The sequence below is a fragment of the Neolamprologus brichardi genome, chromosome 3, assembly GCF_056152115.1.
Source record: "Neolamprologus brichardi isolate AB-2024 chromosome 3, ASM5615211v1, whole genome shotgun sequence".
Taxonomy (NCBI): domain Eukaryota; kingdom Metazoa; phylum Chordata; class Actinopteri; order Cichliformes; family Cichlidae; genus Neolamprologus; species Neolamprologus brichardi.
In genome coordinates, this window is record NC_142106.1 from 28511506 (window position 1) to 28536090 (window position 24585).

Here is a 24585-nt window from a genome sequence, read left to right on the forward strand (position 1 = left end):
CAGATGCTTCTCTCAGGTCCTGCGTCAGGTATTTTCTGGATTTCTTTTCCTATTTCTAAAGGAGTTCTAGATACTGTTCATCTGCTGGAGATAGTTTTTTTGCACACCATGCCAAAATATGCCAAGTTTTGACCGTTGTAAAATTAAATTTTTGCACCAATAATGTGATTACCATATTGCTTTATCTTTGGCATTTTTAAGAGATTTGTTTAGTGACAGGGCGACAGTAACAAAGTGCCCAAAGATACGATTTAAAATGAGATCTTTACAAAGATGTTATGTGTAGACACAAGACTGGTTCATTCCTTGAGTTACGTTTCTGATTGAATAAATGATAGGTCTGTTAAGTGGCTTGACGAAACGAAAAAATAACTTCCTGTAAAAATAGTCAGGTATAAAGACTGGACTGAACATGAGTGAAAAGCAGCCAGTGTCCAAATAAAAACCTAAAAGATCTTTAGACAACTATTGCTCAAAATCAAGTAAGGCTGGCTCTTTGGAAGTAATATATTTAAAAAAGATTTGTTGGCACAAAACATTTGCACAGTATTAAATAAACGACTTCAGTTTGGAGGTCAGTCAAATATCCCACAAAAATCGATCTGAAATGTTATAATGAAACACTGTTCATGAAACAAAGTCTGATAACTTTAATATAAAGACAAAAACAAACATTACCATTACCAGCATTTTGTCACTGATACAACAAACAGCAATGTGGAAAAGAAAAACCAAATATGTATATAAGGCAGTTCAAGAGAGCAGTAAGAATATTACTCACATGTAACCATATGAGGTAATGAATGAGTTTATAGGCTCAAGAGCAAAGGTATGTCCAGTCAATCAAACTGTTGATCAGACTTGTGTGCAATACCATATTTGTTCTGAAGTGGCATGCCACCGTAACAGTTTGTTCAAAAATTCATGCAAAACTGGATTTTCCTGCTTTCATTCGAGCATATCTGCACTAGAGGGGGAAAAGGTTCCTCCTCATTCATACTGAGAGTGAAAGAATTCTGAGTGTACGTCACAAAACATCTGTACTACGTCAGAGCCATGCAGGAATCTTGAAGTTTTGCGTATCCTCCAGCCACTCAGCACTGAGTATTCTCTATGAACGTAACAGCATTAATGGCTACATTTGTCACAATGACACAGCCTTCAACCCAAACTTATTTTAGATTGTGGCTTTTCACTCCTGAGCCTGAGAGTAATACGCATAACATGAAAATGACTCATTCACCACTCACACGAACTATGAACAATGTAAACAAGTTCAACTGAGGTGTGTACCTCCACAGAAATCTCATGTAATGGTCAAAAGCTGTCTTCAAAATACCAGAAAGCAAAGAAATAATTCATAAAACATACTTACAATTCTTTTCTAACTGCCAGCTTGTGTATCCTCAGGCTCTAACAGCACTTAGCTACAGACTGCCGACTTGGTTCTCCACCCACCTCCATCCACCCATAAACACACCCACCACTGCTAGGAAAGGGGCTGGCCCTTCTGGACAGCATACACCCATAAACTCAGGCCCTGTTAATAAAGCTCAAACCCTGGCGAAAAAAGCCCCAAATAATTAAACATATTAGAGTTAGATAAATGTGTTTCTTTCCTGCCAGAGTTACTTAATAATTTGTAAGGTACAGCAAATGATGATATCTTTATATTTTAAGTTGTTTGCCTTCATTTTAAATGGGTTATAGCTATTTATCACTGTTTTCTCCTTACTTATATACGATTATGCCGAAGTTGCTTGTTATGTTAAAGACTGAGACTGGTTAGAATTTGTTATTACATCTGTACATTGAAAAAACTGCAGAAAAAAGTAAGCATTTAAAGTAAATATCTAAAAAAAGAAAAGACAAAACCTTTCTCTATTAAACAAACCTCCTAGCCATTCATGTGAGTTTACGAGGTTAACTTAAATGCACCATAAAATTCCTGTTTTTACAGAAGCAGCTGTGGTGACTACCATACATGGTGCTGTACTCCGGAGATCCTACGTCAAAGATTTTGACCCCACTCAAGTTCCTAAATAAACAGGATGCGTAATAACATAAAATTGATGCAAGTCTTTCAAGTTTCCTTAAATGAAAACTCTGAAACAGACAGAGGATGGAACTAACACTACATAATACTGATTAGTTTGTTATATACTGTGCACGCACTCTACAAGCGCATATTTAAAACATAATTTGCATGGTTCATAGCCTGGAATTATGAACAAATTGTACGTGGTATTTTTATCTGTGTCATAGTTTATCACAATGTAAAACAAGGCAACAGGAACAACAGTCGGTGTTAATTATTAACCTTAAATTGGTCATTTCCGAATACCTTTTATTGATGTTCAGCTTGCGCAGCACTCTGAGTTCTAAACTTTGACCTTATTATTCATTTATCATTTTGATTGTTGAAGGAAGTGAATTAGAAATAAAGACAATCCTTAATAAGCAAAGGCTCAGATTTCTTTGATCCACCTTGTAGATAAAAGTATGGAAATAGTTTCTCTGTGAAAGACTCTCCTGCGAAAGAGTAAATATGCAAATTCTCATTCACGTCAAAAAACGAGACTCTGCCTTCTTCGTAGTCCAGGTACACTCCTATTAACCTTGGCCTAGGGAAAAGGTAGAGAACTGTGGAGGGTGTGGAGTGAACTTTATAGACCGAAAAGCTTTTTCCTATGGCAAAGAATCCATTTTCTCTTTTCAAAAAAACCCTTCCTGATCTGTTTACAGTTTCCTTGGCAACACCCACATCCCAGTTGTTTCTCAGGCCCACTTGGACTTCCCAGTAGTGTCGGCCAGAGGTGAAGCCCTTCGTCCCAAACACCATGGGACAGTCAAACCTCCCAGAGTCATCAGACGAGGGGCTTGCTGCTCTGAAGTACTTCAGACGTTTCCCAGATTCTGTCACCACAAGGCCCTCGCCAGCAGTGGAAGGGTTAAAGGTGACTGACTCTTAAAGGAAAAAAGACATATGGTCAGTTACATATATATATTAATAGTTATGTTGAACTTTCATATCTTGGAAAGTAAACTAAATATAAATCTATGAACTCACCTTTATATTGCCTCATCCTGGTCAGTTCTGAGAGGAAAAAACATCACAGTAAGGCAAAACATAAGTGTAAAATCACATACTTGTACTCTGAGATTTGCATCAACAAATTAAAAGAAAACTCTTCTTCAATGGCAGCCAAGAATATGAATATGCAGACAATTCTATGGGTGGTGTAACTTGTGCCAAATCAATCACATGCTAGTGTGAACGCAGGAGAACAACTACAACTACGTGCAGTAGCATGAGCAGATATTGCCGTGTTGGTGTTGTTCCTGGATCAAAACTACAGAGTTTTGCATTGTAGAAACACCATCACACTAAACACCAGACTCTAACCCTAACCGTAACCCCTGTAACCCTAACCTTACTGTGATATCCCAGCAATGTGATTGGTCACTTGGAGCATTGAACCTGGACCAACATTAGTTTTAATGATCCAAGAACAAAACCAACACAGGGATATCAGATGCACCACAGGTAATACTGGGATTAAATGAAATAAACTCTTCTTTATTTATCCCACAGTTAGCGAATAGCTGTTTCACTTGCCCAAACATAAAGATGTGGAGTACTCATAACTATGTAAATGAATCTGGCAATGTCATCACATTTGCTGAGTTGAGCATTTTGACCATTGCCATCTTGCTGTTTTGAAAGAGGTTGTCACAGTTAAAGGTTGGATCTAAGTGAGAAGTCAAGGGACAGTGAATGCTTAAAGAGTAACTCCCTGTCAGTCAAAAAGGTCACCTCTTTAAAATTTATGTATTTAATAAAATGTAAATGTAGAGACTAAGACTATAAAAGTCTTTAGGAAAAGCTTTACAAAGGTCATTCATCATGTAAGAGGTCATGTTTCCATAAATGTCAAGTGAACTTTTTGTAACCAGACAGACTCGCCCTCTGCTGGCCATTTAAAAAAAATGCCGGTAAAAGGAACTTCTGCTTTGGCTGTTTAGTTTCATGTCATTTCTTCTAAATAATCCCATGCAGCCATTCATTTCCTTCCATTTATCCAGTTCAGGCTCACTGTTGGGCTAGAGTTAATCTGAGCTGTAATGGGGCTGGAGCACGACCTATACAATTGTTCATTCACACCTACAGCCAATTACCAGTTAACCCCAATGCTGTGGGAGGAACCTGGACTACACAGGCACAGTGAGAATATGCAAGCGTCACACAGAAAGACACCAGCCAGTGGATTAGAAGACAGGACCTTCTTTAAATTATTTATCCCTCTTATGAAGAGTTTTCACTCAGCTGGCGGAAGCTATATTTTCCATGCAGATGGCACTGCCCAAGAGCAGCATATTTTTCCAGGCACTGACGTTAAATGTGATGTGGTGTCGTTTCATGTTTGCACACGCTGAATTGTCGGCTTCACAGCAGAAGAACTGACTTTTGTATGTGCACAGCAGCCTCCACGACAATCAGTCAAATGCCGTGATCATCATTTTAATATGCTACGTTAACGTGTACAAACAGAAGTATCCAAACTAGAGAAATCTTCACACATAAAACAAACGCTGCAGATATTTACCTGCTTTTGTGAGAGTTTTCAGTTCAGTTTTGAAAGTGTGCACAAGATGAGCCATGGCTCTCCTCGCCGTCTGCACACACAAGTCTGAGTAAACCTTGATCTTGGACCAATCCTTGGAGGCTGAAATATTGCTCAGAGCCTTCAAAGTCTGAAATGATTCATAAGGACATGATAGTGAGTAGCAGCTATTTTCAGTTGGACCTTTTTTGGATTGGGGCAGGGGTGAGTGAGGAAAAGATACAAAGCGATGGATAAAAGATGGAGAAATTTGTTGCACCTGGCTTTAAAAGAGATATATTTTATTATAAGATGCTTATAGGTCACAGTCTGTACAACTTACCTGTAAGAGCCACAGGTGGTCCTCATTTTGTGAAAGCTCGTCCAGCTCTGAGTGTTTTCTCTGCAGTTCTGCGATTTCGTCGTGCAACTCCTGAATTACCGCTTCGTCTTTCTCATGTGACTTTCTGAGCTTGATTTGAATGTTTGATCGTAGTTTAGCCTGCATCACTTCTACTTGGTTTATCAGATTACTGAATAGTGTATTGCTCTCCTCAATCTCTTGGTCTGCTTTTACCTGCAGTAGAAAGAAAAGGGCTCCATTGGTAAACATGTAGGTGTGCACTGAACACCCTAAACCTTAATGTGACAAATTTTGCATTTGGAAATTTGCCTCAATACTCACGTTCCGCAGTTCGGAGCCCTCATTAAATTCCTTTATCTTTTCCATCCTCTCCTCAATCATCAGTTTGATCTTTGCTTTTTGAGACTCAATATTTTCCTGAAATGTACAATTTTAAGCCATTAAATTGGGTGAAGCAGTCATTTTCAAGGATCCGCATTCTCATTTTAACAAAAATGTAACAAAATAAAATTCAGCATCGTCTTACTCTCTGCTGAGCCCCTTCTTCTTCAACAGGTACTGTCTCATGGTCTTTGTGGTCTATCTCACTGCACAGCAGACAGATGCACACCTGATCATCTCTGCAGAAAAACTCCATTATCCTCTCGTGTTTCCTGCACATCCTCTCCTCCAGATTCTCCACTGGCTCGATCAGCTTGTGTCTCATTAAAGAAGGAACTCTCTGGTGAGGCTCTAGATGGGCTTCACAGTACGACGTCTGACACACCAGGCAAGACTTCAAGGCGTTGAACTTTAAATCAGTGCACACGTCGCACGCCACTTTCCCCGGTGCATCCATGTCTTCAAGTGTCTCCACCTTCCTCTTCTTGATTTGGCCTGAAATCTCTGCGATGACGGTGTTTGTGGAGAACTCGGGCCTCACATAGAATCTTTTACTGCACGTTGGACAGTGGCATAACTCACTTCTGTCCCAGTGCTGAGTGAGGCAGGTCCTGCAAAAGTTGTGACCGCAAGGTGTAGTGACCGGGTCACTGAAGACGTTCAGGCAGATCGTACAGACGAAATGATCCTCTGGCAACGAAGCGAGGAAACCAAAAGCTGACATGATCTCTGTAGATGAAAATATCATTGATATGCTTTACATTTCTGTTCTTTCAGGCTTTTTATATCATATGAAATATAATGTAACACGTTTCTGAATAAAGGGAAAAAAATAGCTAAATAGATAGATAGAAATAGATTTGGCACTAAGTGTGTGTTTTGGCTGTTTCCAGTGAGAGCCCTGACACACCCAATGAGTCATAATCATATCAATCTCTTTGCTTGTTTTAATTTTGGATCACATACTTACAGTTATGCATTTATAGTAGAAGCAAAAACAAAAGAAAAACAGCTCAATTTCATTTTAAATTGACTCACCTTATTTCTAGTAACTCAGTAATTCCAACAGACTAAACTCCACATTCGCATTCAGATATAAAAACCTGCTGCAAACTATTCACCACTCGTCTCTCACACGGGAAGTAATATGAGTGAACCTTGAAGAACCGGGGAAGCTCCAGTCACTTCAGTGGGCGTGGTCAAACTACATAATTTGGCTGAAACGAAACTTAATGCTGTAGCAGAAAAATAGCATCATCTGGGCATATTTGGAAAAAAACCCAAACATTTATTGGTGTAAACATTTCTCCCAAAGCATGTTTGCAAGATCAGTCACTGTAAATAGCAGCATGCAATCATGAATTCAGATTAAAACAAACCACAATCTCTTCTTTTTTTTAACATGATGCATTTAAAATTAATGTCTCATTTGTGTCATACATTTTATATTTTGCCAAAACCCATATGAGAAGCTCAATACTACTCTGGTGGACTGACTGTGGTGGATTGGAATCCATCTGGATGCTATTTTTGCAGATTAAACCTAAATATTGTTTTAGGTCAATTCAAATTTTATTTTAAATACTGTAAAAGTATTCAACTTTATTTATTTAATGTTTTTTGGCAAACAAATCATACTTCATATCAAAGAGTTGGAGTCAGTGTGCAATCATAACTTCATAATAATGCAAAAAGTACAATTACACAGTTATTTATCATATGCCGACTATTATTAAACGAGTCAATATCAATGGGTATTTATCCCTAAGGAGAAGAACTCATCCATTAGCCAGTTTCGCCAGATCAGCCTGCTGAACGTAGAAGGAAAGATCTTCTTCAGCGCCTTGGCCCAAAGGCTATCTGCTTTCCTGCAAAGAAACAACTATATTGACACATCAGTGCAGAAGGCCAACATCTGGGCCTTCTCAGGATATCTGAAGCATGCCAGCATCGTCTGGCACCAAATTCAAACTGCCAAGAAAGAACGAAGAGACCTTCATGTGGTGTTTTTAGAACTTGCCAATGCCTTTGGGTCAGTTCCGCACGAGATCTTGTGGACCAAACCACATCACAGGACTGGTCAAGAGCTACTTTCAGGATCTACAGTTTTGTGTGACAGCTGAGAGCATCACCACAGCCTGGCAGTACCTGGAAATTGGAGTAATGGCAGGCTGCACGATTTCCCCTCTGGCATTTATCATGGCAATGGAGTTGGTCATGTGGGCATCCCGGTGGGTAGTGGGAAGTGAGAGACTCAGGAGTGGCCTTCGTCTTCCTCCCATTAGGGCCTACATGGATGATATGACCATCATTACAACAACTAAACCATGTACTAGGTGATTGCTACAGAAGCTCCAGGAAAACATAGAATGGGCAAGGATGGAGTTTAAGCTGAGTAAATCTCGCAGCATCTCCATCATAAAAGGAAAACCGACAGCTGAGCAATTCTATATCAGTGAAGAACCAATTCCAACAGTCTTAGAGAAGCCCCTAAAGAGCCTGTGACGGTAATATAATGCAGACCTCAATGATACGTGGCAACTAGAACAACTAAGGGAGAACCTGGCTGATGACCTCAAGCGGATTAACAACACTGCACTCCCAGGGAAACTTAAGCTCTGGTGCTTCCAGTTTGGGTTATTACCCAGACTACTGTGGCCGTTGACAATCTACGAGGTCTCACTCAATCATGCCAATTGACTAGAGAGGCTAGTGAGCTCCTAGGTTAAGAAGTGGCTCTGACTTCCCAAGTGCCTCAGCAGCGTTGGACTCTACAGCCCGTTGGCCTGTCCCGTTTGGCTCTTTTGCCATCAGAATTATTGTCTAAAGGCAAAGAAAGATGCCCAACGGATTTACTTTACCAAATACACCATCCCAGCCTTGCCGTAATGGTCTATTTGATTCACCTTTTATTGTTTATTTTATTTTATTTTCACTTGTTAAATACGGGACAGACTTGACTGGGAAAAAGAAAGGGGAGAAAGAAAGAGGGAAAGAAAAACAGCGGGGAAGAGGGACGGGGATAAAGGGCAAAAAACAAAAAACAACATAATAAGCAGACAAAAAATACATATATCAATCACCTGGAAACTAGCGTCACTGAATGAACAATTTCTCAACATTTTTTTCTGTTGAGAAAGAAAAAAAGAGAAAACAAGCAGAAGAAAAAAAAGAGCAACATAATAAACAACATCACGATGATCTATGGGAATATAACAGTAAATACTAAATATTAAACATTATTGTGCAGCACGTAAGATCGACAGCGCACAGTGTGCTTTGAGGTAGGAGCCAAAAAGGGTGTAGTTTGTGTGTGTGAGTCCCTGTGTGTACACCTGTGAGCATGAGCGCGCTTGTATTTAAAAGGTTCCTTCATGTAATGATCTGCTAGAGGGTGTGGGGGGCCACAGCCCCGTCCACCAGGGCATGAAGCAGGTATGGAAGAGATCAAAACTCCAGACATCCAGAGGCCCCCAGAACACAAGAGACCAAGGAAGACCAACAGAGGGGCAGCTGAGCCACTGTCCCAGAAAGAGCTGAGGAGAGTCCCAGATGAGGGGTCACTCCGCAGTCACGGAGCAGAAGCCAGGGGGGGTTGCAGTGACGTGCCCGTGAGCTCTGCCAGCAGCCAGCTGTGCCAGAGTGACTGAGCCCCAGGCCGAGAGGCTGAGGGCACCCCACCCCTAAAGTCGCCCGAGCGAGCCCCAGGCTCCAGGCAACTCAACTCTCACCCAACGTGGAGACAGACATAAATAGACACTGTACTCACAATCACACTCCACAAGCGTACTCTAAGCCCAAGGTCTAGGTACCCTTGCCCCTAGAGGGGGAAACTGCACCCAGACCCAGGTAATGTTACCCTTTTCCCTGGGGTGGAGAGAAGCAGACCGCCCCAACTCCACAGCAGCAGGGAGGCCCCAGACCCCAATCGGACGGCCAACTCCTCCTTCCAGACCCCCCGCTCCAACAGGCCGCATAGAACGGGGGGGAGGGGGGGGGGGGGGGTGAAGACGCCAAACCTCCCTCCGCCCGCTCATATGTAGTGTTGATGCATGTGTGTTCTAAGGCAGCGGTCCCCAACCCCCGGGCCTCGGACCGGTACCGGTCCGTGAGTCGTTTGGTACCGGGCCGCGAGAGTTGAGGCTCAGGTGTGAAATGTATGGTTTTCAGCGTTATTTTGTTATTGTTTTTATCGTTTACTCTGTTTTCCTTGGTCTTTTCACGTGTGTTATGAATAAATGTTCTTTTTTTCGGTACCGGTACTAGTTTTATTTTGTTGTATTTATCCGCGACACATTAAAGGCCGGTCCGTGAAAATATTGTCAGGCATAAACCGGTCCATGGCGCAAAAAAGGTTGGGGACCGCTGTTCTAAGGTGCCTTTAAAACCCAGGAGGGCATGGAGCTACCTGCCAGAGAGCAGCAGGTAAGCGCATAGCCCCTCCTGATAGCCCTCAATGTCTACGTTTATTTAAAATTGAGAGGTGGGCAACGACGCCAGGGGTGAGGTGTACGCCCTGATGGTCTTTTCGATACCATGTAGCGTGCCCACCCCAAGATCCTATATGTATGTGTAATGAGAGTGTAGGGCTGTGCGATATGACCAAAATCTCATATCCCGATATAAGAATTCTATCGTCCCGATAACGGTATAAATCACAAAAATGTAACATTTTCTGTAAATTCTGTGAATCTCGGGCAGCTCGACTTGCGGGAAGTGTTTCCAGCTGCGCGTCATGTAGCAGGAGTCGAGTGTTTTAACCGATGCATGAAACGATACATTTTTAGACATAAGTTGTAACACCCGCCATTTTCTTTGTGAGTATTTATTACACGGCGTGCTGCGGGGAAAAGCCTGTTCTAACGTTTGAGTCTAAGGTTTATTTATTAGCACCTGACAGCTCTTTTTTACTTCTCATCCTTAAATAATCTGCTCTTTCACGTGATTCAGTTTATTTTGAAAAGTCTCAACAGGATCATGAGCTTTATTGTGAAAGGTTTATGTGGAACATAAACAAGCGGACACGCGATGGTGTTAACGTCGTTGTTACTAACCATAACGCATAAAAACAGGCGCTTGTTCGTCCGTAGTGTGGTTATATAAAATATAAGAGAAAGAGAGAACTTTAAGAAATATATATAGCCACTACAGTGACCATCAAAACGATGAAAAAATATTGCCATAAACAGTTTATTTTGCAACACCACAAAACAAATGATAGCGTAAAATGAAACGATAGACGTTTTTATATTGTTATCCGATATATATCGTTATATCGAACAGCCCTATGAGAGTGTGAGTAATGTGAATGTCTAAGTTGTGAGATAAAATTGAGGCACAGGCAGCTAGAAGGGGACAGAGGGGGGGATGCCTCCCCTGCACCCTGGTGACACACCTTTACCCCAAGGCCCTGCATGTATGGGTGATTGTGGTGGAGTGGGAAGAGGCAGCTGGAGATGGGGTGCACCCTGGCGCATACACCCAACCGCCCACAACCCCGGCAACACACCAACCGGGACCCAAGCCCCCAAGGCCCAGCCAGGGCCCCAGCCCAGAGACAAAGCACCCCCAGAACCTCACGCCCGTCCCGGCTTTCTGCTCTATGCTTATCTGAGGGCAAATATATGCAGTTCATGAAATTGACTCACAAAAATATTTGAATAAAATTGTTAAGTATACACGTGAATTATAGCTACACCTGGGAGGAGCACCTCAAACATCTAGTAAAGGTACACGAGCATCTCAGAGTAGCTGGACTAACTGTTAATTTGTCAAAATGTGATTTTGCCAAAGCTGAAACTGAATACCTGGGATTTGTCATAGGAAACGAGGTGATGAAAGCACGTAAACAAAATCAGTACCATTAAATCCTGCACTTTTGCCACTGATTTATATGTGAGTGATTTATATGAAGACATACCACACAGTGATGCAGTTGGTGAGGATACTCCCAATGTTCTTCTGCTCATAATGGTGGTTGAAATATGCAAAGTTTATGGCTAATAGCTCTTTGGCCATTGTAAAATTAAATTTTTGCACCAATAAAGCACTATGGTAATCGCATTATCTTTGGCATTTTTCAGAGATTTGTTTAGTGACAGGGTGATGGTAACAAAGTGCCCAAAGATACGATTTAAAATGAGATCTTCGCTAAGATGTTAGGTGTAGAGACAAGACTGGTTCCTTCCTTAAGTTACGTTTCTGGTTGAATTATTCGTGTTAAGTGGCTTGACCAAAAAAAAAATTTTCAAAGCCAATATTTTGTTGGCTCAAAACATTTGCAGTGTTAAATAAACTTCCATTTGGAATATCACACAAAAATCGAGCTGAATGTTTATAATGAAACACTGTTCATGAAACAAAGTCTGATAACTTTAATGTAGAGACAAGAAAAAACAAAAAACACCAAAACCCAACACCATCAAACATTAGCATCACCAGCATTTTGTCACCGACACAACAAACAGAAATGTGGAAACAAAAAACAAATATGTATATATGGCAGTTCAAGACAGCAGTGAATAGCGTATTTACACTCACATGTAACCATATGTGGCAGTCAATGAGTTTATAGGATCAAGAGCAAACTGTTGATCAGACCGGTGTTTTTCCAATCAAAACCACGTTTGTTCTGAAGTAGTATACAACCGTAACACTTTGTTCAAAAATTAATTATACATGAATTAAACATGTTACGTATCTGTGTCAGTATCTATCACCATGTTAAATAATTATGTTTATTTTTTTAAATAATCTTAAATTGGTCATTTCCAAGTGTTTTTTGATGTTCAGATTGCGCAGCACTTATCTGAGTTCTAAACTTTGATCTTATTATTCATTTAGATTGTTGAAGGAATGAATTAGAATTAAGTCAATCCTTGATAAGCAAAGGCTCAGATTTTTTTGATCCACCTTGTAGATAAGAGTATGGAAATAGTTTCTCCGTGAAAGACTCTCCTATGAAAGAGTAAATATGCAAGTTCTCATTCACGTCAAAAAATGAGACTCTGCTTTCTTCGTAGTCCAGGTACACTCCTATTAACCTTGGCCTAGGGCAAAGGTAGAGAACTGTGTAGGGTGTGGAGTGAACTTTATAGTCCAAAAACCTTTTTCCTATGGCAAAGAATCCATTTTCTCTTTTCAAAAGACCCTTGCTGATCTGTTTACAGTTTCCTTGGCAACACCCACATCCCAGCCATTTCTCAGGCCCACTTGGACTTCCCAGTAGTGCCGGCCAGAGGTGAAGCCCTCTGTCCCAAACACCATGGGACAGTCAAACCTCCTAGAGTCAGACGAGAGGCTTGCTGCTCTGGAGTACTTCAGACATTTCCCAGATTCTGTCACCACAAGGCCCTAACCGGCAGTGGGAGGGTTAAAGGTGACTGATTCTTAATGGAGAAAAGAAAAATGGACAGTTTAAAAGAATATGTATGCACATTTTGCACAACAGTTGAGTTGAGTTATTTTGTCTTGTCAAGATTTATTAAATCAAATATAAATCTATGATCTCACCTTTATATTGCCTCATTGTGGCCAGTTGTAAGAGGAGAAAACATAAGCAAGCATAACTTTTGTGTAAAACGTGTGGTGTTTTACATGGCACACTTATTCTTAGATTTGCATCTGTTGGCCTTCTTTCTTGGCCTTTAGCAATCAGAATAATTGTCTGAAGTACCGAACAGGACGGGAAGAAAAAAAAAATCTTTGTTTTATTTGTTGATGCAAAACTTTCAATGGAAGCCAACAATATGAATCTGCGGACGACTGCATGAGTGGGGTGATTCATGCCAAGTCAGTCATAGTTGTTCAAACTAGCTTATTTGCAGTAGCAGGAGGAGATCTCGCCATGTTGGTGTTGTTCCTGATCATCAAAATTCCCATTGGTCCAGGTTCAACGTTACAAGTGACCAGTCACATTGTTGTGATGTCATAGTTGGGGGCGATCGTGGCTCAAGAGTTGGGAGTTCGCCTTGTAATCGGAAGGTTGCCGGTTCGAGCCCCGGCTTGGACAGTCTCAGTCGTTGTGTCCTTGGGCAAGATACTAATCCCATGTTTGCCTACTGGTGGTGGTCAGAGGGCCCCGTGGCGCCAGTGTCCGGCAGCCTCGCCTCTGTCAGTGCGCCCCAGGGTGGCTGTGGCTACAATGTAGCTTGCCATCACCAGTGTGTGAATGGGTGGATGACTGGATATGTAAAGTGCTTTGGGGTCCTTAGGGACTAGTAAAGTGCTATATGAATACAGGCCATTTACCATTTTACCATAGTTATGCATTACAGAAATACCTTCAGACTACACACCACACTTGAACCCCCAACTGTAACCCTAACCCCTCTGTCACAATACAATGAAACACTTCACATGGGATTGAAGTCACATTAGTTTTGATAATCCAAAAACAAAACAACACGGGGATATCAATGCACCACAGGTAGTACTGGAATAAAATGAGACTATATCCCACAGTTAGTGAATAGCTGTTACACCTGCCCAAATGTAAAGATGTAAAACCAAATCTATATGAATGTGAAGACTTTTTTTTTTAAATAAACAGAAAAGAAGAAAAAAGGAAATTGGCACAAAGTCTGTTTTTGCTCCTGCAGTGTCACCACATTTGCTGAATTGAGTATTTTGACGATTGTCATCTTACTGTTTTGAAAGTGGTTGTCAAAGTTGAAGCTTGGATCTGACTGGGAAATCAAGGAACAGTGGCTACTTAAAGAGCAACTCACTGTTAGTAAAAAAAAAAAAAAGGTTACCTCTTTAAAATATATTTAATAAAATTTAAATGTAGAGACTGAGTGTAAGAGGTCATTTTCCCATAAATGTCAAGTGAACCTCCTTTTGTAACCTGACAGTTGCCCTCTGCAGCCCATTAGAAAGAATGCAGACCTAAAGGCTACAGCCATTTCTTCTAAATAATCCCATGCATCCATTCATTTCCTTCCATTTATCCAGTTCAGGGTCACGGTTGGGCTAGAGCCAATCTGAGATGTAATGGGGCTGGAGCACGACCTATACAATTGTTCATTCACACCTACAGCCAATTACCAGTTAACCCTAATGCTGATGTCTTTGAACTGTGGGAGGAAGCTGGACTACACAGATAACTGGCACAGGCACAGTGAGAATATGCAAGCGTCACACAGAAAGACACCAGCCAGTGGATTAGAAGACAAGACCTTCTTTAAATTATTTATCCCTCTTATGAAGAGTTTTCACTTAGCTAGTGGAAGCTATATTTTCCATGCAGATGGCACTGCCCAAGAGCAGCATATTTTTCCAGGCACTGACGTTAAATGTGCTGTGGTGTCGTTTCATGTTTGCACACGCTGAATTGTCAGCTTCACAGCAGAAGAACTGACTTTTGTATGTGCACAGCAGCCTCCACGACAGTCAAATGCCGTGATCATCATTTTAATATGCTACGTTAACGTGTACAAACAGAAGTATCCAAACTAGAGAAATCTTCACACATAAAACAAACGCTGCAGATATTTACCTGCTTTTGTGAGAGTTTTCAGTTCAGTTTTGAAAGTGTGCACAAGATGAGCCATGGCTCTCCTCGCCGTCTGCACACACAAGTCTGAGTAAACCTTGATCTTGGACCAATCCTTGGAGGCTGAAATATTGCTCAGAGCCTTCAAAGTCTGAAACGATTCATAAGGACATGATAGTGAGTAGCAGCAATTTTCAGTTGGATCTTTTTTTTGGATTGGGGCAGGGGTGAGTGAGGAAAAGATACAAAGCGATGGATAAAAGATGTATAAATTTGTTGCACCTGGCTTTAAAAGAGATATATTTTATTAAAAGCTTATAGGTTACAGTCTGTACAACTTACCTGTAAGAGCTACAGGTGGTCCTCATTTTGTGAAAGCTCAAATTAGTCTGCAACTAATTTATTAGTTGCAGACTGACAAATTCTCATTTGTCAGTCAAATGAGAATGTTGAGGGTAGAGACTGTAGTTTGAAAAGGTGGCTGAGTGGTTAAGTCATGATAAAAGGAAGTGTGTGGTTTATTGTTTCTGTTTTATTTGTTTTGTTTTGTTTTTTGAGAAATACTGTACTCATCAAGATGATCTAAGGATTTGGAAGCGATGTAATAGTGAAACCCAGGAGATGGCAGTAGTGCAACATCTTTGGATTCAAGCTGCCATTAAAAATGAAAGAAGATTTGGGCAGGTCAGTTTGAGTTATGTTTTGTTTTGGCTTTTGAGTAGAAGTTTGTTAATTTGATCTCTTTTATGGGACCACGTGGGTTTTAAATAGTTTGTCATTTTAAATATTTGTAATAATGTTGTCCTTTTTGGCTATACTAAAACTCACGTGTGAAGATTACACCTGTGTTTTTATGTTCTTGGCTGCTATGATAGTCTTTTATTCCTTATCAGTTCTTTAGTAAACAATATTATTCCTTCCCACTGTCTTCAAAGTGCTTTCTCACAGGTTGTCATCTGGTTGTTGGGGTTTGTCTATATATTTTAAGGTCCTTGCAAATTAAAGTACCTTGAGGCAACTGTGACTTGGTACTATAAGTAAAACTGTCTTGAATTGAACTGATTATCTCATTCTGTGTGCCTAGTATGGTTTTATAGATTAAACAAGCTTAGCATAAGGCCTGGGAACAGGTAGAAACGGCTTTCTTTTAGACAGTGCTTGTGGTGGTCAAAGGGCCCGGTGGCACCAGTGTTCGGCAGCCTCGCCTCCGTCAGTACGCCCCAGGGCGGCTGTGGCTACAATGTAGCTTGCCATAACCAGTGTGTGAATGAATGTGTGTGTGAATGGGTGAATGACTGAATGTGTAAAGCGCTTTGGGGTCCTGGGGACTAAGTAAAGCGCTATACAAATACAGGCCATTTACCAATTCTTTCAGTCCTGCTAAAGTAAACCCAGAAACATGCATAAAACTTCTGAGGTGTAACATACTGTTGAGCAAAAGACCTCCCGTCAGTAGATTTTGGGACTTCTAAACATTTTGCTGCCATCTTTAGAGAAACAGCTAACTGAACTTTATAGATCAAGATCTGTTTCTACCATGCTTATATTAATGTAGTAACTAGTTTTCCATGAAATCTTCAGCAAGAAAATAATTGCACTTACTCACAAAATAAAATTACTCTATTGTTATGATTTGTCTTCCTGCACACCCAGTTTTTAATGCTAATCAAATCACAATGTATTTAATATGCAAACAATCTTGAAAACTAAACTTCTTATGAGACCTTCTGCAATAATGTCAACACTGTTTCTTTTTACCAGAACGTCATTTGAGGTTTGTGTTTTACAAACATGTTGGCTACAAATTCACAAGATGTATAATTAACATATTTAGCTACAGTTCACATGTAATTAAATCGGGTATAGCTACAACAACTTTTGTTTTTATGTCCTTAGCTTTGCTTGATCAGATGTTTCTCATTCACAGGACAGATGATGATGGTGTCAGAGGCTTTGTCACAGCAGTACAGGTAGAAAAATGGAAGAATTTTTTCAGTGAAGGTATCCTCAAAGGTGTAAATATGGGTCCGTGCTCTCACATCATAAAACGACACTTGGCCTTCTTCGTAGTCCACATACACGCCCACTCTCTTGGGCTTAGGGTCGAGGGAGAGCAGTGACGGTGGGGATGTTGACGCTCTGTATCCCTGGCCTTTCTTCATGGCCAGAGCCCAATAGCCTTGGGTGGTGCTTACAGAGATCCTGCCCTTTCTGTTAACAGATGACCTTGCCACACCAAGGTACCAGTCATCCTTTTCCCCCACCTGGACCTCCCAGTAGTGTCTGCCAGAAGTGAAGCCCTCATGGGCCAATACTATAACCACCGTGTCGAAGCGATCAGGGTGGTCCGGGAGGTCCTGCCAGGCGCCCAGGTGTCTCACCTGATGTCTATCCTGAGAGAGCTGCAGCCACGGGTTGGCTGTGTCAGAGTCAAGAGTGACATCCACTGCAGAAGAACAAGACAGAGGATATATTTTGTTGGAGAGTTTAATGATGAAAACACAAGAAATAAAAATAAGTTAAAAAAAAAAAAGCTTTACCTGTATATTTCAGAACTTTTTTGATCTCTGTAAAAACAAAATACAACATTCTCTTAAGATATGTTTCATATACATCTTTACTTTTTTAAAAATAAAACAAATAGTCACACAGTAATAAAGGTATTTTTGAATATTTATGGAAGTCCTACCACTGTCAGACAGTTTGTCAATCATTTCAGTCAACGTCGCCTCTAGTTTGGACACTGATTTTCTGATCATGCCAACACATGTGTCAGTGGGAACACTGGTCTCAGACCAGTGTTTAACAGATGGTGGAGTGCTGAGGGCCGGGAAGCTCTACAGAAAGATACAGCCCAAGGGGGGGAAACAACTTAGAAACAAGTTATTGACTAAAATAAGATGACCATAATTACAGTCATGGTTCTTTTCAAATAACCACAGATCAAAGATTTTAAGGCTTCTAACTAAGAAACAAATATGGTTGTAGAATTATTTCCAAATTAAGAGACTCAAATGCTCAGGGTTGCATCAGAATGGCCATTATTTATGAAACACTGCCAAAACAAACATGCAAAGCTACTCTTTGATTGGATTGCAGGTTTTGGAATGCAATACAGTGCAGAGCAGAAAGAGGGCGCTGTTGTCATTTAATTTAGCTTTAAGTGAATACTGTAAAAGGCACCTGGTTTCACTGCAAAACAGAGGGTTAACAAAACGCTGGAAGTGTCATTTTACCATAAAAATCCTTTGAAATTAAGAAAAAAATAAGGAAAAATTAGAAAAATATCCACGAACTTGAACAACTTGCACAGTAAAATATCAAGTAGCCTACCACAACTTAAATTTAGCTCCCCGACACTGAGCACTGAAACAAAGCCTCTCTCACCTTTAAGAAATGAATGTGGTCAGTCCGAGCTACGGTTTCCAACTCTGTGTTCCTCCTCTTTAGCTCAGTGATTTCCTGTTCCAGTTCAGCAATGAGGCCTTGAGCCCACCTCTCCGTCTGCCTCTGCTTCTCCTCGATGACCAAAACCAGCTCGGCCTGAGTTTTCTGGATGGAGCGCACCAGCTCCGAGAAGACCTGCATGCTTTCCTCAATCTCTCTTTGAGCACTGGCCTGTAAGTACAAAGCAAAAAGCACATGTATGTTGAACAACCATGTGAGTGTAGATTGTGACGTGGCCATGCAAAGGTAAAAACTCACTTTATTAAGCTCCACAGAGTGTTTGATCTCCTCCACCTTTTTCACTCTGTCCTGGATCATCTGCTGAACGTCTATTCCTGTCCTCTTAAGCTGTGCCTGCACAGTATCAGATCACACGGGCATGACTCGTGGTAATTATAAACTTGATGATGTGAAAAGATTATTAGTCTTTAGTTGTAATCAGGCAACAGAGAAGATAACATCATAAAGACACTGTGGACCAGCTTGCTGTACAAGGTGAGGTCTGTGCAGCATAGTTGTTCGTGTTAATGTTTCCTTAAAATCCTGGAAGGTTTAGGTTGAATCATTAGTTTAGTAAAAGTAAACAAAAAAAACAAAAATTCAACTCATAGACTCACAAACAACAGAACCTGTTGTATCACCAAACCTTTGAGACATGTTAAGGGCACAATAGGTCAAAGCTTGGTGGTGCCAAGGGGTCATTTAGTGCTTAATAAATGTATTAGACCACCACCCAATATAAGATTTATGCCACAGCTGCCCTAAATTAACAGTACTTGTAATTATGAAAATATTTTTTTATATTTTTGTAATGGCTAATCCACCAATATGTGCAAGTTCTATTTAAATCTAAATCAGAGGTATGCAGCTCCAGGCTTCGAGGCCCGTTGTCCTGCAGGTTTTAGATGTGTCCTTGATCCAACACAGCTGATTTAAATGGCTAAATTACCTCCTCAACATGCCTTGAAGATCTCCAGAAGCCTGGTAATGAACTAATCATTTGATTCAGGTGCGTTGACCCAGGGTGATACTAAAACCTGCAGGACACCGGCCCTTGAGGCCTGGATTTGCCTACACCTGATCTAAATGATATTTCTAATACTAAATTTAGCCATAAATCTTAAAATTTTGTCAGGGCCTGAGTGACAAAACGCTTCTCCCACTGAAATGAAACGTCTAAATCAGGGGTCGGCAACCTGCGGCTCCAGAGCCGCATGCGGCTCTTTAGTCCTTATACTGCGGCTCCGCGTGGTTTGGGAAAATAAATTAGTATTTAGCTGAAGTGTATTTTATTTGTGTTTAGTTCTTTTTTTTTAACTTGTAGTTCTAAATTGGAAGATTATTGTGATATTGAAATATAAAAATAAAATTATATTCTATTATTTTTTCATCGCTCAAAATAAGAGTCACACTCGCGGAAGCCGGTGTACCCGCCGAAACGCCGTGCATTTATCGAGACTTTCAACCCCAGGTAGGCCAATTATGGATCTTCGGATCCACATTATGTCAGCAGCTATTCTCCACCATGAACTACGTTAAAGACAAACACCGCTCACGCCTGACAGATGACAGCTTACAGTCCTGCGTAAACTGACTTCGTACAGCCCCGATTAGCAGACGCTGTGCGCAGAGGTTCGGGACCATAAGTCTTATTGTAAACATATCACGGCAGACCGACGATGTTTGCATGAACACGCTTTTCAGCATCTCTTTATTGACCACTTTTCACACACGGTTGCTGTACGCATACAGCCGGCTATAGCTTTTCACCTCACAGCCCGACATACACCACCAACAACACAACAGCACAGATAGCGCAGACGTAAAGGCAGCGAGGCATGATTGCGGGTGTGGCTCAGGTGCGTCCGCCTCCCCTGCAGCAGCGCTGCAGACCACGCCCCACCGCACGCATTAACCTGGTAAAATACATATTTAGGCAGAATTTTGCAAATATCTACTTTTAATTTTTCAGCAGCATAGTGCTTTTTTATTTTTTAAAAGTCAGGTCAAGGCTCCAACAGCCCAAAGGCGATATAAGGGTGGTGGCTGAGAACAGTTTTTGTTTGCTACATGGATCATTTTAGTTCAGGTTGGTGTCTTTCCTTTTGTTATATTTCTTTAAGAGTTCAAAATGTGTTGATTACATAAATAAAATTTAATTTTCTCTGTAGCACTTCATGGATTTCATAAGCAACACACCTTAGTTGTTCACACAAAGCATAAAGGTAAAAAAACAATATATACAGTGTTATCTTCATTTTAGATGTCAAAAAGTATTTGCGGCTCCGAGTGTTTTCTTTTGCGTGGAAACCGAGTCCAAATGGCTCTTTGGGTGTAAAAGGTTGCAGACCCCTGGTCTAAATGAACAGAATCAACTTTCAGGGGTTAAATGTGACACTTAATTAATTTCTGACTTCCCAGTGAAGTCCAGAAATGTCTGTATACAAACATTTTTGACAAATTTTGAAAATATTGATCTTATAAATCTGTTAAGCACTCTACATAATATTTTTTTATGTGGTTTATCTATCTACAGTGCATTACTAACGATACGATTAACAATTAACAATGAAAAATGTGCATCATAACCATCATTTGAATATCTTTCACCATTTTGAATGTGGGAATCTGTGAACTTATGACATTAACTAAAGATAAACAATTAGCTGACTATAAATAGCAGAGAGGGTGTGTACTGGGTGCCATCTGAGCTGATCCTTTTTTCTTGATAAGACAAAAAAAAAAACAAAGAAAGAAAAGAAAAGAGAACTTCTTGCTGAGAAATGAGGGTGCATAAATAATTCAATGAAAATATCTTGCTCTGCTTCCAGCGCATACAGTAGTATGCATCCAAAAAAGGTCATATTTATTCATATTAATAACTAAAGAATCCTTTGGAAGGAGTCCACAGAGTCTGGCGAATGAAACTGGAGTGTTGTGGAGCCACAGATTTGAAGGCTCTGTCCCATCCTAGTCTTCAACCATGTACAAGGAACAGTAATACATTTTGAGCCTGCAAACAAACACTGCAAGCAGAAGTGTGTTTAACAAAAGTCTGAAGCTTTTCCATTTAGTCCTCCGTGTGTAAGTATGAGAGTTTATCTGTTTTATCTTTGGCACCAATCACCTGATTTAAACTATCTTAAAGAATACTACGTAAATCGTACATGACAAGGTGTAAACAAAATATCAGTCTCCTATCTGTATAACTGTGCTTTCTGCAGTTCTCCACATCTGATGTCAGCGATCGTGACTTCAAGCATCCATCATTTTATGTTAACTCTGGCTGCACTTGCAAGAGTCCATATTTATAGAACAGTGATACCAATTTTTTACTCTAAACATTTTGAAGGACCTAGGTCAAGTGGTTTTTTAGATAATGGAATTTGAAACTATCCTTCCAACAAAATAAAGAACAGCGGTAGTAAGACGTGAATCTTTCCACTTGAGTTTCTTTAGCTGAGTCTGAGCTGGTCCGGGGGGAGGCAGTTGATGAACCGGCAAGAATTGACCCGCAAATATCTTGAAATCTTTTCTAGCACAGATAAACATTTGGTCCCTGTCCTATATTTGGATGGCAGCGCATCTGTCTCACCTTTTTCTCTGTCCATTCTCTCTCCACAGGGACTGTGTAGTGAGCCCTGTGGTCCGTCTCGGTGCAGAGGACGCACACGCACATCTGATCCTTCTTACAGAACAGCTCCAGGAGCCTCTCGTGCTTCGGACACATCCTGTCCTCCATGTTGGCAACGGGCTCCATCAGCTTGTGCTTAGTGAAGCGGGCTGAGTGACATTTCAGATGCTCCTCGCAGTATGAAGTCAGACACACCAGGCAGGATTTGACCGCCTTCGGCCTACCTTCCCCAAGGCAAACGTCGCACAGGACTTCCTCCCAAGATTGAGATGGGAGCGAAGAGAAAGGAGGAGATGGTAAGGTCTGAGGAAGTTGAGAAGCAGAGATTTGAGGTGAGGGTGGGGGTGATGTTTGAGGAAGTGGAGGTGGTGGCTCTTGTGCTGTGGCTTGGTGTACCAGTGGAGGAGAGGTCTTCGGAGGTGAAATTGGAGGGATTAAAGGTGGTAAGTCTTCTTGCTGTGGCCTCTTCTCTCCTTGTTTCTCCTTCACTCCCTCTTTCTTTCTCTTCTCCTCTTGTTTCAGCTTCAGCTCCTCCAAAAGCTGCTCTTTCTGGTCTTTCTCCAAAAGCCTCTCCTCATCCTCCCTTTTCCTCCTTTCTATTGTCCACTTCCTTTCTTTCCCTTCTCCCTCTTCCTGGCTTCCCTTCCCTTCCATGCTTTTAATCCTAATCTCCTTGAACTGCTCTGCGATTTCCCTCAAGACAGTGTTGACACTAATATCGGGCCTTTTGTAGAAGGACTTCTTGCACATGGGACACTGATACAAAGGACTGCTTTTCCAGTATCCCAGGATGCAAATCTGGCAGAAGTTGTGTCCGCAGGGGATGGACACGGGGTTGGTGAAGACGTCCAGACAGATGGAGCAGTGCACCTGCTCTTCTGAAAGGTTCCCAGTAGTGGCCATTCCTGCACGGCGGAGAGGCAGGGTCATTTTCAGTGCAAGCAACCAGCCTTTGAATGGGTCATCAAACCTGCTGTGATATCGAGGTCGCTAGGATTAGATGGCATGACCTTAATGATGTCGTCTACAAGCAGATCTACAAAGCAAAGCATGGCGGGACTCATTTATCATTACATGCTTTGAAATTACAGGTCATAATGTTTTAGGTAAACATTTAGAATAATGACAAATGAGTCCCGATTAGACCCGACTCATTTTAAGAGCTTACATGCATATGTTAATATTTAAATACAAAACATAGTCAACGTCTTTCATAATCATTATTTATATTAAGATATTTTGAAAATATTTAAATATTGTTACTGCCCTCTTGTGGCCACATATTGTAATAGTCACACTGCTTTTAATTTCTGACCCAAGAAATATATAGATAAATACAACTATAATAAGTTTATCAGAGGACGACAATTAATAGAATCATCACATGAATTTTAACTCCTAATCTTTTCTTTTTAAAAGCAAACTCCATATCACAAGCTAAATATTATTATGTCTCTCCTGCACACTGGTACACTGCGACACAAATGTATCTGTGAAGCTGCAAGTAAGCAGGTTTGACCTATAAGACAGGCAGCTTCAGGCCTAGGTGTTCGTGACAGACCAGATTAAGATTTTTCCAAAAATACTAGCGTACCGCATGACTTGTCTTGCAGTGCTGGCAGCGCTTAATCTTTCTTATTTTGACAAATGAACACCTAATACCTAAAAATATACAAACTTATAACTCTGCAATTGAAGTCTTCTCTTGAACTATTTTAATCTATAATTCCCTGCCTGCAATGGAAAAAAAGTCCTTACCACAGGTCAGCGCTCTTTAGAATCAAAATGTTATTGGAAAAAAAATCCAACAACAATATTCCCCTAAGAGTTATGTCTGTGTACAGAGAAGCAGATGATACCCTGTGGAAATTAAAAACACAGGAGGTGAAGGGAGAGACAAAAAGCAGAGATCTGGGAAACTCACCAGAGAGCAGCTGCCTGGAGACTCCACAGTGCACTGACATATGAGACAGGCTGTAACCGCTGCCCCTTACAGCCGCCCCCCACACAAACACACACTCAACTCAGACCCAAAATATACCCCGCTCCCTCAGTCTCATTTTAACCTAGATACAAATATTCTCTGGCCATGACCCTCAAAGCTCCAGGAGGAATAGCTTTAAGTCTTCAGAGAATACAGCACATTAGCTAGGGTCAAATTCAGGAGTTTGACAAAGAAATTAAAATAGCAGAAGTAACACTAAAATCTGAGAAAGCTTACATGTTGAGAATTTAATTTTTTTGTGTTACTATTATAGGATTTTCAAATTGGCAAAATTTAAAACACAAAAAAATATTAGACTTGTAAATTATCAATATAGGAAAAAAGTACTGAGCAACTGTTAGCTTAGCATGAAGATTAGAAGCACAGACAATATAAAAACATGGATGTAATATGCAGGTTTTAAAAAAGAATAAGTCAACGTGGAAGTGTCTTAAACCTGCATTCTACCTGAAGGCCACCAGAGAGCGATAGCTGTGGTTGTAAAAACCAAACAAAAAATTTGGGCCTGATAGAAGGCCATGCTTTCTGCAAACAGTTTGTGGACTCAGTCACTGATTTCTAGTCATACTGAATCAAAAATCTATTTATAAAGCTTTATAGTTTTTGTATCATTGCATATTTCAAAATAGAGCCTTAACCATGGCAACTGTTCAC

The 24585-nt window shown here is 40.7% G+C and overlaps 3 protein-coding genes across 7 annotated transcripts; all 3 read right to left on the bottom strand.

Moving 5' to 3' along the window:
- Positions 1-647: 647 nt before the first annotated feature.
- LOC102786434 (E3 ubiquitin-protein ligase TRIM39-like) lies at positions 648-6480 on the bottom strand. The gene is made up of 7 exons (XM_087839285.1): positions 6388-6480; positions 5495-6078; positions 5290-5385; positions 4948-5181; positions 4608-4755; positions 3071-3097; positions 648-2967 (listed from the first exon to the last, which is right to left on the bottom strand). The coding sequence occupies exons 2-7, from the start codon at positions 6071-6073 to the stop codon at positions 2435-2437; spliced, it is 1617 nt and encodes a 538-aa protein (XP_087695411.1). The 5' UTR covers positions 6074-6078; positions 6388-6480; the 3' UTR covers positions 648-2434.
- Positions 6481-11938: 5458 nt separating this feature from the next.
- Positions 11939-12877, bottom strand: LOC148104136 (E3 ubiquitin-protein ligase TRIM39-like). Its single transcript, XM_087838257.1, is given in 3 exon segments — positions 11939-12495; positions 12498-12737; positions 12862-12877. Coding segments are annotated over 3 exon segments (531 nt in total). The 3' UTR covers positions 11939-12220.
- A 1878-nt stretch (positions 12878-14755) lies between these two features.
- Positions 14756-23926, bottom strand: LOC102779064 (E3 ubiquitin-protein ligase TRIM39). Of its 5 annotated transcripts, none has more exons than XM_087835835.1 (7): positions 23851-23926; positions 21888-22962; positions 18551-18646; positions 18233-18463; positions 17535-17682; positions 17386-17412; positions 14756-17291 (listed from the first exon to the last, which is right to left on the bottom strand). In XM_087835835.1, the coding sequence occupies exons 2-7, from the start codon at positions 22854-22856 to the stop codon at positions 16738-16740; spliced, it is 2025 nt and encodes a 674-aa protein (XP_087691961.1). In that variant the 5' UTR covers positions 22857-22962; positions 23851-23926; the 3' UTR covers positions 14756-16737. The 5 variants fall into 5 exon arrangements, with proteins under 5 accessions (XP_087691961.1, XP_087691957.1, XP_087691954.1 ...); XM_087835831.1 differs by having other exon boundaries at positions 21888-22899; positions 23851-23921; XM_087835828.1 differs by having other exon boundaries at positions 21888-22831; positions 23851-23913.
- Between the last annotated feature and the right edge of the window lie 659 nt (positions 23927-24585).